General features: G+C 43.7%; 1 protein-coding gene across 1 annotated transcript in view; it reads left to right on the top strand.

The window, feature by feature from the left end:
- The window catches only part of LOC133354580 (netrin-G2-like), a 172,849-nt gene that overhangs the window by 149,668 nt on the left and 6,575 nt on the right, over positions 1-16,606 (top strand). Inside the window, 4 exon segments of the mRNA XM_061571527.1 lie at positions 547-570; positions 2,465-2,530; positions 8,374-8,442; positions 11,539-11,706. Coding sequence (XP_061427511.1) covers positions 547-570; positions 2,465-2,530; positions 8,374-8,442; positions 11,539-11,706 — 327 coding nt within the window.

Here is a 16,606-nt window from a genome sequence, read left to right on the forward strand (position 1 = left end):
AACTTTCAATCAGCTATCATGAGTCCGTCTGACAGGAGGAACGTGTTGATGCTCGCCTATGAAAACCGGGCCTAGTGTAAGTATCCGAAGTGCCTGTTTTGGACAGATGTTCCTTTGTTTCTCCGACGACCAAATCAACCAGAACACACCTGATCTCAAGAGCTTGAAGCTAAGCAGAGTTGAGCCCGCAAAGTGCTTGGATGGGTGACCATCATGTACGCCAGGTTGTCCTCGGCACCTACAGGGCCACATATTGGGCAGCAGCGGGCAGCCAAGAATATTACACGTAAATGTATGTGGTTGTACTGTACTTCTATGCTCTCGCACCTATGATTGCCACCTTGACCAACCCGTAATTGCTCAATGTTTCTGACCTTTGTATATGACCTTTGCGACCCGTGTGGCGTAGGAGGGCCCTCGTCCAGCCATGCTTGGTGGTTTTGTTGACATGCGATGCACAAGTTGTGGAATGTTACGAGTCATTAAACCCATGCCATGTGACTTGGATATGAAATCTCAACTGAACTAACCTGTCTCTGTCCACAGATGGGCTTGGTGGCAACTTTGGAGGTGAGGTCACTTGCATTTTGGAAAATGGGAAAGGAAAACCAGACATTGTATCTGTATTGTCATGCTTTTTCAACATCGCTAGGAGTTAAATAAAATATAAACCGCAAAGGACGAAAACAGATCGTTTACAAATGCAACACGATAACAAACACATTCTGCGAATTGTTCTCCACTCGCACCAATATTTGTAAAGCACTGTTTATGCAAACACGAGAGACAATATGTAGCCAAAATATGAACGATGTAGGTTGTTCATGAATAACATAAACTAAATAATGTATCATAACGTGAGCATAAGTTGATTTGATATCTAAAATTAATACACATTCCACATTCATTGAGAGTACGTAAATTATGAAATGTAGGTGTTGACTACCCATAATCCATCCATTCATTCAGTGTATTATTACATTCACACAACCTCATTACCATGCAAATTGACAAACATTGACCTTTGCTAATTAGAGGGAAAATAATGTGCCTTTACAATAACAGCAACATTGTTTTAAATAACCCGTAATAGTTTAAAGTGAGCGTCACATTACTTTGTAATTTTACGAGCCGCTGAGTCTTAATGGTGAACACGATTCATTGTCCAGAATGGTTTCATGAAAGGGCTGGCGAATACCAGCACAGGTTTAATTTTTTTCATTCGAGCAAGCTAGTGATTTTATCTTCACCTGCGCACTGCAGATAATAAATTTAAGCCGCTTCATTTTTTTTTTGGGATGATCAATGAACACCGCACATCGTAGGCCAATCTCCGACGCCACCCACCCCCTCCCCCAGATATTGGCCGACGCACATCGCTTTCACTCGATTGAACTTGCGGGTCAGCGGCGGTCAGAGAGGAAACGGAGGCAGCGGCCATTGGCTCCAGTTGGGCGGAGGCAACGTCACGCATGTGACGCTTGTCACCGAATTGGAACACAAAGGCGCCGGTTGGTGATTATTGACCGACCGGCGCCGGTCGGTGATTATTGACCGACCGGCGCTGGTCTCCCCGTCAGGCCAGCGCTGCTCTAGAGTGACGTCGATTGCACCGCCCCCCCCCCCCCCCCCCCGATTCTAGTTGGAGAGAAGTGCTCGAATTCTTTACACAACGTTTTTCGATAATAGAATAAAACTACAAAAACGTAGAGCCCCTTGTCAATCCACTGCTGGATGAAGGTCTCCGCCCCACACCGTGTCAGTGGTGCGGGGGGTTGTTTGACCATACTTCACCACACTAGTCAATGCAGGTTTGTGAAGCAGAGGCCCCACAAGACAACCACTGGGACAGACAAATGTTTTGCCAAATTTTGTTTTTAATTTCCATTTACCAACATCTGAATCTGACCCAACTGATAAATACCGATCACTTCCCCCACTTGTTTTAGTAGGAAATGATCGATTACATCTATTACATGTATCACTCTTCTGTCTACATCTTTTTACTTGCCAAACCTACCGATGTAAGTGGTAGGCTGATGATTTATAAATCCCTTTTTACCGCATATCAATTTCAAAGCAAGAAATGCATAAAACATTTTTTTTTAAAGCTGTATGAAGACGTTTGAAAATCCTTATGTAGTCTAATTATTTTTTAAAAATCTGCACCTTACCACCTAAATCATAATGGTTTGGCAAATATATGTTACATGACTGCACAGGCAGAAAAAACAAAAAAAGTTTCTGTGCCTTATTTTGTTTAATTTTAGAGCCCTGGAACGACTATAACATTCGCCATAGTTACATAACATTGGAATTACTTTCAGCAATGCCGGTAGTATATTCGGATATATACATATAGCTCGCACCGTTGCACACATTACACACTCACGTGCGGCACACACACACACGGCGAGATGCACAACAAATAAGAAGCTAACGTGTATCTCCTGAACGCTCCCAGCCGTTCCAAAGTACGAGAGAGTGTGGCCAAGTGCCTCTTCCCTCGAGGCCTCACATCACAAACAAGGTAGGGACTTGCTGGATGTGCCCACCCGCTGTACCCCGTGACATCTCAGTGTGCCCGCTCATCAGTCCATGCGAGCGCATGTCCATTAGCCCATCCGCTCAGTCACCCTCCCACGCTGTTGTCCGTCTCTGTATCTTCCCACCCCGCGTCCGTTCGTCCGCCCATCCACTCGCTCGCCCGTCTGCCCATCCATCATACCCCTAGAGCCTCCTTGTTTTGTTTCGTCGCACGTCCATCCGACGTGCGCTTAGCACTACCGCCAACTGCTGCTGCTGCGTACAGTAGTTTGTGAGTCATTGGTGCGTTGGGAATTTATGTTTAGTAGTTTGTTTTTCTCGAGTGGAAGCGTCAGCCCACTCGTCTTCCATTCCCTAATTATTGCACTGTGGCGCATTGGCCACCCGCTTGCATAGTGGTCAATACGGGCCTCAGCTTTGGCTTGTGAAGGACCAGTGGCATTACCTGTAAAATGTGTTTAGTCAGTTACCTAGCAAATGTGAGCGACGTTGAAATTATGAACATATTGCACGAGGTTCTATATTTTTTGTTCCTTGTATTTAACATCAAATAGATACATGTAAGCTACATTAGAAAAATTTTAAATAGAAAATGAAGCCACTCGTGGATGAAGGCCTCCCCACACCGTGTTGGTCATGGGAATTGTTTGACTCTTATATTCTTGGGTCTTTCGGTAAAGTCACATAGAAAGGTCCAAAGAAAATAACAAAAACCGATCTACGTGACTTTACCGAAAGATCCAAGAATATGAATTCCTGCAGTCGCGAAAGCTTTAAGTCAAGATTTAATTGTTTGACTATACTTCACCACGCTGGTCAAGTGCAGGTTGGTGATGGGGGAGGAGGGCAGGACCAGTTCTGATAGCAGCTGTGGCCAAGAATCAAATTCGAGTTACCAGGTTCATAGAGCAGCGTGCTAACCACTGCAATACTGCCCCACACCGAAATGTTTAAACCGCATTAAACAATACTGTCTATCAAACGGTCCTTAAATAAATCCTAGGAATAAGAATCCTGAGGAGACTCTCGTGCAGAGAAAACCGATGTGTACCTTAGTGTGCCCATCAACCGTGATTTGTTAGACCCGTACAATTTCCTCCGTCGTACGGTGATCATGTCCCTAAGCCTCAGCGGCCACTCCCGCCTCTCAGCCGGTTCTCATCGGAGCCGACGACCTAAACAGGCTCACACTGGCTCACGACTCGGATTGCCAACGATGGAGGAACCGAATCAAATCAAATCACGAGAACATTAGGCATCCGTCGTCGTCATCGTCGTCATCATCGTCATGATAAACGCGTAGGTGACAGAAGAATCATTGCACGAACCAGGCAGAGGGCGCTCAGGTTTCACCTCGCTGCAAAAGGGCCTCCTGTATTTGGTATTCACGTCATTCTTAGAGGCTGTCAACGCTACCACGAAGGCGGTCTGTTGACACGGCTGGGTACAGGAAACTCTTTGGCAGTTTCACGCGAGGGGGCGTTTGTGCCATGTGATTTTAAGCCAACTGGGTAATTTGCGGTGTAATTTCCGAGTCTGGAAAATTGGGCCGGTGTCACCGGCACACATGACCGACTGTGCTCCCTTTTTCGAATGACATCAAAGGGTAAATTATTTAACACGCTCAGGCTTTTCGCGACCGATATTACGATTCATAATTTATTTTGTGTGTCCGATCGCGTTAATAAAATGCGTGTCCGCAATAGTTTTTTTGGGGGGTTAAATCGCGTAAATATCCGTGTTTAAAAATCTATAACGAATCAACATCACGCGATCCTTAACATCCACTGTGAAGAAGTGTATCTACCATATCAGAATATTTGTCAGAATCACAATAATTATTTATTCTGGAGGAATCCGACGAGCTTATCGAGCACCTGTATCCCAGATGTCCAGGAGGGTCACGGATGTCCACTAAGAGGTTGGTACGCCACGGTGGTGGTGCAAAAGTGTGGTTACTCCCACAACAACGAGCGGAGTGCCGGGTGGCTAAAGCACAGCAAGTTGGCACAGTAGGGGGCACAGGTGGTGCATCAGCCAGTCATCTCAGTCATCTCAGTCAGTCGACCCGTGGCACCTGGGTCTGCCCGTGACCTCCTGCCAGCGGGCGTTCGACACTTCACGTGGCCTCAAGGTGCACATGGCCTGGCACAAGCGTCGTGGTGACGTCACTGCCACTTAGTGGCGAATGGCGGTTGTTGTTGTTGTTACTCTCACCTCCTCCGAGATGACTGATCAGCGTGGAAAGTCAAACCACCCTCGAGAGTGGAGGCCTGTTTCCCCACCAGCAGTGGCAAGTCTGATAATTCAGATGTCAACGCCATGGGCCTTGCTCCCCACAGGCTTCGAAAAACAAAGTCTGGTGCCTCCAGACTACCGTTCATATACCCCCCCCCCCCTTTCTAGGCACGCATACTGATTACGTGCAATTAGCGCAATTTTCAGCTTGTCATTTTTCAACGGAACTTAATAATGTCCGAAATTATATGCAGTCAGCTCTAAAAAAAACACAACCTCAAGAGTAGCTTTTTAGCAAGATGTCGTTTTACTTGTAAAATTAAAGGGACAATTAACTAAAAGTTGGATTTGCTAAAAAAAATGTATTGCAATACATCAAAGAGATGTATTATTATTTCCCTGTGTGGTCATACTATATTAACATTTCAGTTAAATATGAGCATGACTTATTGAACAACCCACATTTATACATGTGCGTATTTCCCGAAGTCTTACATATTTAAGAAAGCCACACCGAATCCAAAAACTATTTTTTTCAGGAGGGTCCTGCCTGAGGATACTTGGCTGACATCAATGGCTTTGTATGATTTCAGCGACGTAATGAAACCAGAGAAGCCAGAGGAAAATGATGCAGAGAAGAGGGAGAATATACAGACTCCTGAGAGAATTGCACTCGAGTCAGGAATCAAACCCAGATCCTCCTTGCTGTGAGACACAAGTGTTACCACTGTGCCACCCTGCGGTCTCGATACATTTCCGTCCATATAGCTCAGTGGGCCTTGTCTGGTCAAATAAAAATAGTCGTGGCAAAAAATACATACGTGCAATTGTTAACATGCACACATCTCTCAAAATCTCGCAATAGTTGGGCCCTCGTTACAATCGCCGTAGCTTTACCCCACATCCTCTGCAGTGACCCACGTTGAGGTCTCTTTAAACACTAACCATCAATAAACTTGACAATCATCTGCACAAAACACCAGCGGTCTCCAAAGCCGCCCCTCTCGACTTGTTGAAGCGTACGCAATTTGTAATCTCAGGGCTCAAATTTGAACAAGTCGAAAAAAATACGGTGTTCATTTCTTTGGCCAAAGATCGGTTGGGACACCCAGAGCCTTTTTTAAATTCTGGATGGCGAACGCCAGCCTCAGCCACAGGGGACGGAGTGTTTGATCAGTGGCAGCAAACAGCTCATTGGCCCGCTGGCAGCGAGGGACACCGCCAATATCCGTTCGAGCCCCGCGATGGCATCTCAAGAGCCCGATGCAGCATTTCGAATCGTTTACCCTCCTTACAAAAATTACACACTGCCGGAAAATTGAATCGTTGGTTCGCTCGAATTAACCGGGCACGGAAAACATAGCCACGTGACAATCGAGAGCCCCAAGGAGTTGTTGCCAACAATCACGGGAGCGACGTTATCATCATCATCATCGGTCGAATCATGCGTCAGCGCCGGCAAATGTATAAATCGACTGGGCCAATAACTCAGCCCTCCCAACAAGAGGAAAAGCTCAATTTTTTCTCCTCCCCAAGTACAGCAACATATAATTTAAAAATGGTTTGTGTCGGTTAGCCCGTGCTCAGTTTTATGATGTCAGTGTGCAATCATTCAGCGAGCACAATCAAAAACATACTTCATCCCAGAAATAGTTGGGATTTGGACACAAGTAACCCCCCCCCCCCCCCCCCCAACTGCTGCGATGTTTTTTTTATTTTTTCCCTTTGTGTGCCATTTCCCAAAGCACCTTTGTCCGCATCTCAGCATCGTATCCACGCAGCCTTACAGAATTACAGGATTATCTGTATCAGAAGGGAAAAATAAGCTATGGTAAAAAAATAAAACTACACGCGGTGAAATATAAAATACAGAATAATGGAAAGTGTGTTTTACGCAAGCGAGATTCTCAGCAATTGTGAGCACTGCACAGATGTACCGTGTGCATGCAGGAAGGCTAAAGCTCATCCATTGCCTTGCATGCACACATGCATTTCCATCACTTAAACCAAGGCAAGATCTCACTTCTATCCCCGATGCACATTAATTATTAAAATACAGCTTGAATGAAGCCGTCGTAGATGGTGTAGAATATTTATAATGTACTTTGGTTTCGATTTTAAAAATAGCCATAGTGGCAATCTCTTGCGCATTATGCCCATCTTGTGTCTGTGCCATTTTAAAAAGAGAAATGCACCGATTTTTGCATTAAGCGGCCCTGTTGGTTTTGCATGAAAGCCTTCATTTCACAGGTTCAACAAAAACACACAACCTGAAACATTTTATGCAATGTAAATGTGCAACGTTTCATATAGTCAGAGGATGTACAAAAATCACAGACTCCAATTTATGTTGTTGTTTTTTTACAATAATACCATTTATTATACGAGGGCGTACGTTTACAATTACGAGTTTACAGTGCCCCCCGCAATGACCCGTGGTTATTTATATCCGTCGTTAACATTTGCAACAACAGCCATTCGTGAAAAACAAAAGCCAAACGTAATTTTCCGTAATTCTTTTTTTTTCCGGGGAGAGCCGTGCCTGGGCCAACTGCAAACATCTTGTTTGATTCACAATCGGGTGAAACGGCATCGCTTGGTATTCGAACAGAGCCAAGAGCGCCATCTACAAGAGATGTTTGTTGTTGTTGTTGTTCGCCGTCTCACTTGACAAAAGCTTCCAACCTCCGTCGACCCCTTTAATTTCGTCTCTGTAAATTTCTGCTACTTTACCGATAAGCAACATCCGTCGAGGAATTCTGCCCGCGACCAAAGTCATTGTCATGTGGTTCCAGAGGCTTTACAGAAACCGGATCTTGCTTTAACAAAGGGCCTTAATGCCGTATGAATTTTGCATGTGGGGAAGGCTTTGATTGTTTTTTAGAATTCAATTGGTCTTTTTAATGTACCTTGGCAAGGCTGTCTGCTTAAACCTTTGCATACATCTGTTGTCTGCAGGCATAATCATTGGTAGGCATGCACATTAGCTTTTTTTTTACTGGAGGGAAAACGTGTTAATTAGAAATAGATTGTTTATCCAGACATGACAACGTAAATTGTTTGGTATTTTATATTACATTCCTGGCCTGCAGTGACATTTACGTTCATTTGAAGACCATTTTGAGCATAAGCAGCAATGGCATGTAATCCGAGTGACTTCAGACAATTTTTGGTTCACCACTGCGACGTATACATCAAAGACGAGTGGTGCCGTCATGATGCTCATCGACTCGCAGTGGAAAGGTTACGAGTTCAATTTCCAGTCGGGTGGCGGACTCGGACGATCGTCCATCTAGGGTCAACAAAACTAAAGTGCTACTCTACGGGAAGTCAACAGCGGCTGTGACATTGAGGCCGATCCCTGCCATAGTAATGTGCAAGTTTTTTTCTCCACTTTGCTCACAGATGCCAAAAAGTTGAGCATCATCCCGCGCTTGTTTGAGCATGGAGATTCCGTGGCATTTTTTTAAACTACAAGTTATATACATATATTTTTTAATCTTCTTCTTCTGAGGCGGCAGAGATAAATGCGGCCTGAAAAAAGGGGTTAATCTGTGTGTCGTGTCTTATTCTGCTTTGGGTTTTCAGCCGCCTCAAAGGCCGATGCCTTTTTGCCGAGCATCTCTTCCTCTCTGGAGGAACTAGACACCAATCCAGGTAGGGTCAAGACTACCCTCCTGTTTTCCCTGGACGTCACCATCCAGTCATTTCCCCAGTGCCTGCCATCTCCTCCGTGTCCCAATCATTGTCATTTGTAAGTACCATACCTATACCATTTCCTCCGAACACATCCCCATTTGACGTTCATTGTACGAGAACTTTTTCGCCATCATCATTCAAGTAATCTTTTTTAGTCTCTTCTCTCCTTTTTATTTTAATCAATAGTGCTCTCATTTGTCTTGGCTTTTCATGAATGTGCCTGTGCATGTAAAGCGCAAGAATAATTGTTATTCTCAGCTAGATTCTAATCTCTCGTGGGATTTTCAATGATCGCCCTTATAGGGTGATGATTGTTTTTTTTCTTGTAAAGCTCTCAGAAGACAAACTTCCGTAAAGGCACAGCAGCCCGATTCGTGGAGAGTTCGAGTCGGGCAGAAATGTTGAAGAGCACGCTCCCGTTAATTCACTTCATCTGATTTTAAACGGCACCATCTTTGTGTAAAGTTCTAAAAAAAATGTAATCTGGGGCACATCCAGAGCTTGCAAAGCAAAAGGCACAAAAAATATGCAAGAGAACGATTTCAGTGGTGCAATTGTCATGTATGGGACTTTTGAATTCACCGCATTGGCAAGTTGCCCATGCGTGTACACCCACTACCAAGCAGTGAATACAGTGAGCAACACATAAGTCAAGTATGTGACTGGAACTATCAAATTTGGCCTACAATTCCATACGTTACAAAAGCGCGGAGACGTTTGGAGTGATAAAGTGTCCGTTGTGAATTGCAAACATCATACGCTGCATGCCTGGAAATCAGTCGATTTTTTTTCGTTGATCTGCAAAGAACAAAAAAGAGCGACCTCTCAATCAGAACCACAGCTCCACAGAGGCTACATTGCATTTCTAGTTTCGATCTAGGATAGCAATGCTATTTATTTGTGCTCGTAAAATATCGAGACTCATTTTCAGGATAGTCTTGCATTGGCATGTTTAGCATGTTGGAGCACTCGGAATAAACCCATGCATGTCCATGGTTAACATTTTCAGTTCCACACAGGTGGATTCAATACACTGTATCCCAAGCCTCCAATGCCCTGGTATTCCAAGACAATCTCCCATCCCAGTTCTAACAAGGCTCAGTCTTTCTGAGCATTGGAGATCGGATGCATCCAGGGTGATTTGGCTCTAGTGTGAATAGGACACAGCTTTATTTATTTTTCTTAAAGCCACTCCCCCCCCCTGTCACATGGTGCAAGGAACCATCAATGTGTCAGACATCAACAGTGAATTTCCTTTGCAGATATTTGTCCTGGCAATAGTAATGTTGAATTTTTCCAATCCTCACTTACGACCACCAAGGGAAATGAGCAACCACTCCATGCTCATTTCAACACGCGACGGGAGTGGTCGCAGTGGAGCGGTGCAACCGCTGTAGGGACCACGAGCCGGAGAGGCCCAAAAGGCCCACATTGGACAGGGCGGGGGTGGGGGGATGGCCCATTTCAATTATTGCAGCAGGGCCCACGCTATCCACACTTATCTACTGGAATCACCACGTCTGAGGTACAACAACACAAAACGTGGAAATATCACGTGAAGAGGAATATCTCGTAATATTAAAAGAGGATGAGCACTACAGGTAATTGCATTGGTCTTGAGCGGTGTATGATTTCATGACTGATACAAAACAAAACTGGACCTTTCATGTTCTGGAAAGGCTTATAGATTTCCCAGGACAGCAGCTACCTCAACAGAAGGGGTGATCCTGGGAAAACCAGGACAGTTGGGCAACCTGATATGCCAACTGGGTGGTCACTTTGACTTCCGACTCACCGCACAATCAAATTCCAAGCTGTGATATTTCACGAACAACTCCCCTGCCCAGACATGGTGGCCATTTTAATTTGTCCATTGCCTCATATTTGCAACACCGTGCACGGCAAGTCTTAGCTCACTTACAAATCACCACAACCCACCGGGCTATCTTCCGATTGGCTCTTGTCCAAGCGTGGAATCTACTGTAATCTGTTAAATTTTTTAAAACAATACCGTTTAATGTCATCTTGGCGCAAATGCTTTCTCTTTCATTACATGGTCTAAAGCCATGTTTATTGCTGCCAACTGTGCAGTGAGATTGTATTTTGATGTAAATGCCGTATGCATGCATCGTGTTCATATTTCGCGTTGAAAATTCCACTCGAATATGTAAAAAAAACTCTGCTGGAAATGTGAAAACTGTTCAATAATCGTGTTTTAAAACAGAACCACGATTTCGAATTGCAGTAGCTATGTACAATTCTCTTTAGCACATAGTTTGATTGACATAGTGATCAATTTACACTCTGTAAAAGTTTTTTTGAAAACTCTAACAGTAATTCATTTTTCACCATAATGATTTACATTTCTCAACTGCTGTCCCAACTGCACCTGCTGTTACAGATTATTCTAATACACTGAATGAAATGCTGCACATGGGATTATGGTGTCGATGACTCATAGAGAAAACAGATAAAAATATCCACTGGCATTTCTGATCGTTTAGGAAAATATTTTCCTATTTGAGAACTAAATAAACGCATATTCAATAATATTCATGATGTAGACGCTCTTAAAATAACACTAAATAGATGTACACGTCCTGTGTAGTCCTACACTTACAAAACATTCCTAAAATATTATAAACATTTATATTTGCATCATATTGCATAAAGATACACAATTACAAACACTGCAGCATACCTATACGGATCAATACGATGATCTTAAAATAACACTAAATAGATGTACACGTCCTGTGTAGTCCTACACTTACAAAACATTCCTAAAATATTATAAACATTTATATTTGCATCATATTGCATAAAGATACACAATTACAAACACTGCGCACACCTAAACGGGTCAATACGATGATCGCACAGTACCAATTGCACCTTAGAGTATTTGCGACACTATTTAAATGCAACATTTGTTAAAAAATGCAACGTAACTTTGACGTGCAAAAAAACAAAACACCGTTACATCCAAAGAGGAAAAATAACTGTCACTCGAGTTTTTCTCGACTGACGTCTCGCTTGGCCTCTTCCCCCCAGAATGCAGCTGCAATGGCCATTCAAACCGCTGCAGTTACATCGACGTGCTGAACATCGTGACGTGTGTGAGCTGCAAGGACAACACGCGGGGCCAGCACTGCCAGCTCTGCCGTCCGGGCTTCTACCGCAACTTCTCCGTGGATTTGGACAATCCCAACATGTGCATCAGTGAGTAGGCCGGCCGCTCCGCTCGCTCCGCTTGCTCGCGTTCTAACGTTGAGGGGGGGCGGGGGGAGAAGAAGAAAAAAGGGGGGCTGGTCGTCAGGATCACAATCAGAATGTTTCTTTATACTGGAGGAATCCGATGAGCTATGAAGTTAAATTTAGATTTAAAGCTTTCGTGACTGCAGGGATTCACCTGCGGACGGCTGCTTGCGTTGTGGCCGAAACGTCATGAGAATTATTTATTATGTTTTATTTTATTATTTTATTATTCCATTCTACGTGACTTTACCGAAAGAACCAAGAAGGAGCTATGAAGCTCTTTTTCACAGATGCCGCACCAGCAAATGGACACGTTGCTTTCTTTTTGTATTCACAATTTGTTTTGGCGGTGGGGTGGGGGGGCGACGTGGCCTGGTGGTAGCAGTGTTCGCCACTTGCTGCGGAGGTTCGTGGTTCGAACCCTGCAGGCCACCCTAGCTATTAATGCCGGTGTACTGTATTAGTCATGAAAGCATATTGCACCGGCTGCTTGGCAGTAGGCCGTTGTGTGCCAGGTGGCATGGTCCAAATCTCTCAAATTTACAAAAAAATATATACTGCAAATTAGTCAATTGGGATTACACACCGCAAGACCGCCTGGTCCTGTACATCTACTATAGACTACGTCTGTGAAACATAGCGACCTGCGCCACAATAACGGCACTCATACCACATGCACTGACTTATTAATTGCGCTAAACTAGTCTGGCTCTTAGTGTCTCAGGCATAGACAATGAACCCCAGGAATCCAAAACGTTCCCAAGTCTGGCTCTGTGACTCTCAGGTTTGAGCGCCAAGTTCTACGGGATCGTCCTAAAGGGGTGATCACTCCCCCCGGCCCCTTCCTTTGGGACGATGACTCTGTTGCTTGAGGTGCCATTTGGTTTTCTCTTTTTGATTTTAAAGTGCACAGAGCCAGTCACTGCCATGCTGCAACAGCGTTGGCTCTCCATGTGTTCAATAAAACATCAGTGGTTCAACGCTTATTCACAATGTCTTATAATTGAGATGTTTAGCCAGATTTATTTTTAAGCAGTGAAAGGTGCCCACTACTTTAGGATTCCGAGGGTTCAGTGCTAATGTCTAAGACTCAGACGAAGAAACTTATAAGATTCTAATGGTTCAGTGTTGTTGGCTGAGCCTCATAGAGCCAAACTAAGGAACTATGAGGATTTTGTTTACAGTATGCTGTAAATGGATATGTTCGCAGAGCCAGACCTTTAGGATTCTAAAGGGGTTCACGTTCATGCCCAAAATCAGAAAAGTAATGTTGGGGCGCCACGGTGGCGAAATGTTAACTACCTTGCCGTGTATGCAGGAGGTCGTGAGTTCGATTCCAACCTTGACCCCTATTTATTTGGAGTTTGCGTGTTCTCTTTCCACATAGTCACATGGATTTTTCTCCACGTAATCCGTTTTTCCCCTGTGCGTTTAGAATATTTGGCTGTTATAAATTTCCTCGTGATAATAAGTCACTTTGTTGAGCTGTCAATTGTGGTAGCCAGGTCGCTTCTGAAAAATAGCTATATAGCTCAGTGGGCCTTACCTGGTAAAAAGAAAAGTTAACACATTCCTGCGGAGTGAGCTGGTAGGAACGATGGGTTGCTCGGTCAATGGCCAGGGTCAACGGCGGCGTGGTGTATTCCGCAAATATGGCCGACTGTGAGGGCGGGCACAAGCCGGTGTGAGTAGATTAAACGTTGAGTTTTATAAGGGCACCACGGGGTGACCAGCCCCACCCCTCCCACCCCACCCAGCCCCTCCCCTCTCCACCCAGCCCCACCCCTCCCATTTTTGGATGCACGACGGCCAGACGGACGGACACAATAATCCCCTGTGGGCTGGTGTAACCAGGAGGTTCCTACCAGTAACAATTGACCTATATGGGAACAGTCCGAGGCATAAGAACAAGCAGGGTCTGCCCTATGCGCATTTGAATGTGGAGACAATGACTTAAACAAATGTATATTTTAACCTCAGGAATTGCACATCATTCGTTATACAAAAACTACATTACTTTTCACGTGACATTTGTGTGTTTATTGGAAACTATGATTTAAACTTCACACCAATTATATTATCCAAAAAAATATTTAATATAAAGTTAACTAAATCAGGTCATGTTGTCATAATACGGAGGAAGATATATTTCGTTGTGAACTTTTAATCAGCCCGACGAAATGTAACAAATTATTGAATAGCGGAGGAGACGTTCACGCATCGTACACACGTTAAATTTAAGTTACTAATTCCTATTACACTGATAATTTGAAGATAAAATTATAAAGCAGACACAAAATATGAATACGACACAGTTTTTTTTTAAAAAGTAAAACTTTCAAGCGTAGACTCAAATGGCTTCACATCCGCGCGTTGCTGCTTACCGTAAGAAGCGTCATGTTTCCCCGGAAGGTCAGGATAATTGATTTTTATCCCGAAGATATCCTGTCTATATTTCTGCAGGTTTCTCGTATCCCATTTCAGCTCACCCGACAACATTTCTGATTCAAGTGCAACTGACGTCACACGTTCAAAGTTAACGTTCAGATTAAGTGACACCAAAAATAACGTGTGCCTACCATCAACACCGCAATCGCTGCCAAACGCCAAAGCCACCGCTTCCCACCACCACCACCACAACCACCACAACCACCACAACCGTCTACTAAACAAAATCACCAATCGCAACAATCGCATGAATTGTGTTGGTTGCACGCATCACGTTCAATATTTTTCATCAGCGCTGAGGTCTGTAATCATCCAACGGTATCGTCTGTGTTGTTTAAATCACTCTTGTCTATACGTACAGTACAGTACGTATGTTGAACTTCTTTCGCACCATACGTAGCCAATCGTGCAAGGGAATGACAACAAGCTCAATACAAAACGCAGTTATAAAGAAAGTAGTTTTTTTATTTAAGAGTGTATTTCATTCTTGATTTGAAGCTTTCGTGACTGCAGGAATCCATACTCTTTGGTTCTTTCGGTAAAGTCACGTTGGTGGAAAATTAATCACGACGTTTCGGGCGCAACACAAGCGTCCGTCATCAGGTGGGTGACGGACGCTTGTGTTGCGCCCGAAACGTCGTGATTTATTTTATTTTATACCCACGTGAATTTACCGAAAGAACCAAAGAGTATGGTGTATTTCATCATCACAAAAATGGTCGGCATACGGTTAGATTGTCTCGACGGTGGGAATGTGGAATTTACTCAACACAAACCCACTAAACTCGATTAAACATAAAGACTTGACTTTTGCATTTGATGATGATAATGATGACAATTATTTTACCCAGGCAAGCCTCGTTGAGTCTCAAGACTCTTTTTCAGGAGGATCCTGCTACAAAGAGAGAGTGATGTTTTGGCCTTTGTCGTTAATGAGAGTTTGGCTTCATGCAGGAGGAAACCAGAGAACCCGGAGCAAACACACCCAGGGGATGGCAGGGGTGGGTAACCATCAGCCCTTTGCAGCATGACGTCTAGAATATTTTGAAAACCGAGGTGCTATCCAAGTACAAACCAGGGTCAATCTGCCTAGCTTACAAGATCTCACATTCCGAGGTCGCCTGTTCGATCTACCCGAATGGCAATTGCAACATTGCTGTTTGGTTCTTTCGGTAAAGTCACGGAGAAAGAGAAAATAGTAAATTGAGTAATAGCATACGACGTTTCGATTGCAACACAAGCAATCATCATCAGGTACAAATGAAAGAGAAAACAGACCTACTAAATTTAGAAATATAATGCAATACAACACTGATACTCTTAGTTTTTTTGGTAAAGTCACGTAGGTAAAAAATCAAATCAAATAAATGAAAACAACTAAATAAAATCACGACGTTTCGGGCGCAACACAAGCGTCCTTTTTCAGGTGTGGACAATGTAGCGAAAGCACAACCGCTTATTGGATTTTTAACCTACGTGACTTTACCGAAAAAACCAAACAGTATGAATCCTTGCAGTCACGAAAGCTTCAAATCTAGAACAACACAGATAGTCGGCTACCATAACAGTCAACACCCTACCCGGTTGATTACATTCTTCCAAATATTTCTAAATTTAAGAGAGAGTCATCTTCTTGGTTCTTTCGGTAAAGTCACGTAGAAGGGAAATAATAAAATAATAAAAATAAAACATAATAAAATAATTCTCACGACGTTTCGGCCACAACGCAAGCAGCCGTCCTCAGGTGAAGAACAGGTCTGTCGGAAAGACAGCGTCTGAATGAAACACCACCAGGCTTAGAGGGTATATTTAAGTTGGGTTGGAGGGGGAAGAGCGCCTTGACAAAATAATTTGCATATTACCTTAGAGTCGCGGCATCTCTTCAGAAAGGTGAGAGACTCGATTAGCTGAGCCTTCTTATTCTGGAGTTTGTTGAAATATCTTAAAGTCGTGAGAATTATTTCATTCTGTTTTATTTTTATTATTTTATTATTTCCCTTCTACGTGACTTTACCGAAAGAATCAATAAGATGAATCCCAGCAGTCACGAAAGCTTTAAATCGAAATTTAAGAGAGAGATCACGAAAGCGCCAAATCTAGAACAACACAGATAGTCGGCTACCATAACAGTCAACACCCTACCCGGTTGATTACGTTCTTCCAAATATTTCTAAATTTAAGAGAGAGATCACGAAAGCGCCAAATCTAGAACAACACAGATAGTCGGCTACCATAACAGTCACCACCCTACCGGTTAATTACGTTCTTCCAAATATTTCTAAATTTAAGAGAGAGATCACGAAAGCGCCAAATCAAGTTTAATTGCGAAATTGGCCAAATAGCCCCTTTTGGGGGGCCTCACGAGAGCTCCCACCGCTAGTGAAGTCCCTTCGGCCAACAGTGGCTTCGGCAAAAC

This window comes from Lethenteron reissneri, chromosome 48 (assembly GCF_015708825.2).
Source record: "Lethenteron reissneri isolate LAM-NWPU_2019-01 chromosome 48, ASM1570882v1, whole genome shotgun sequence".
Taxonomy (NCBI): domain Eukaryota; kingdom Metazoa; phylum Chordata; class Hyperoartia; order Petromyzontiformes; family Petromyzontidae; genus Lethenteron; species Lethenteron reissneri.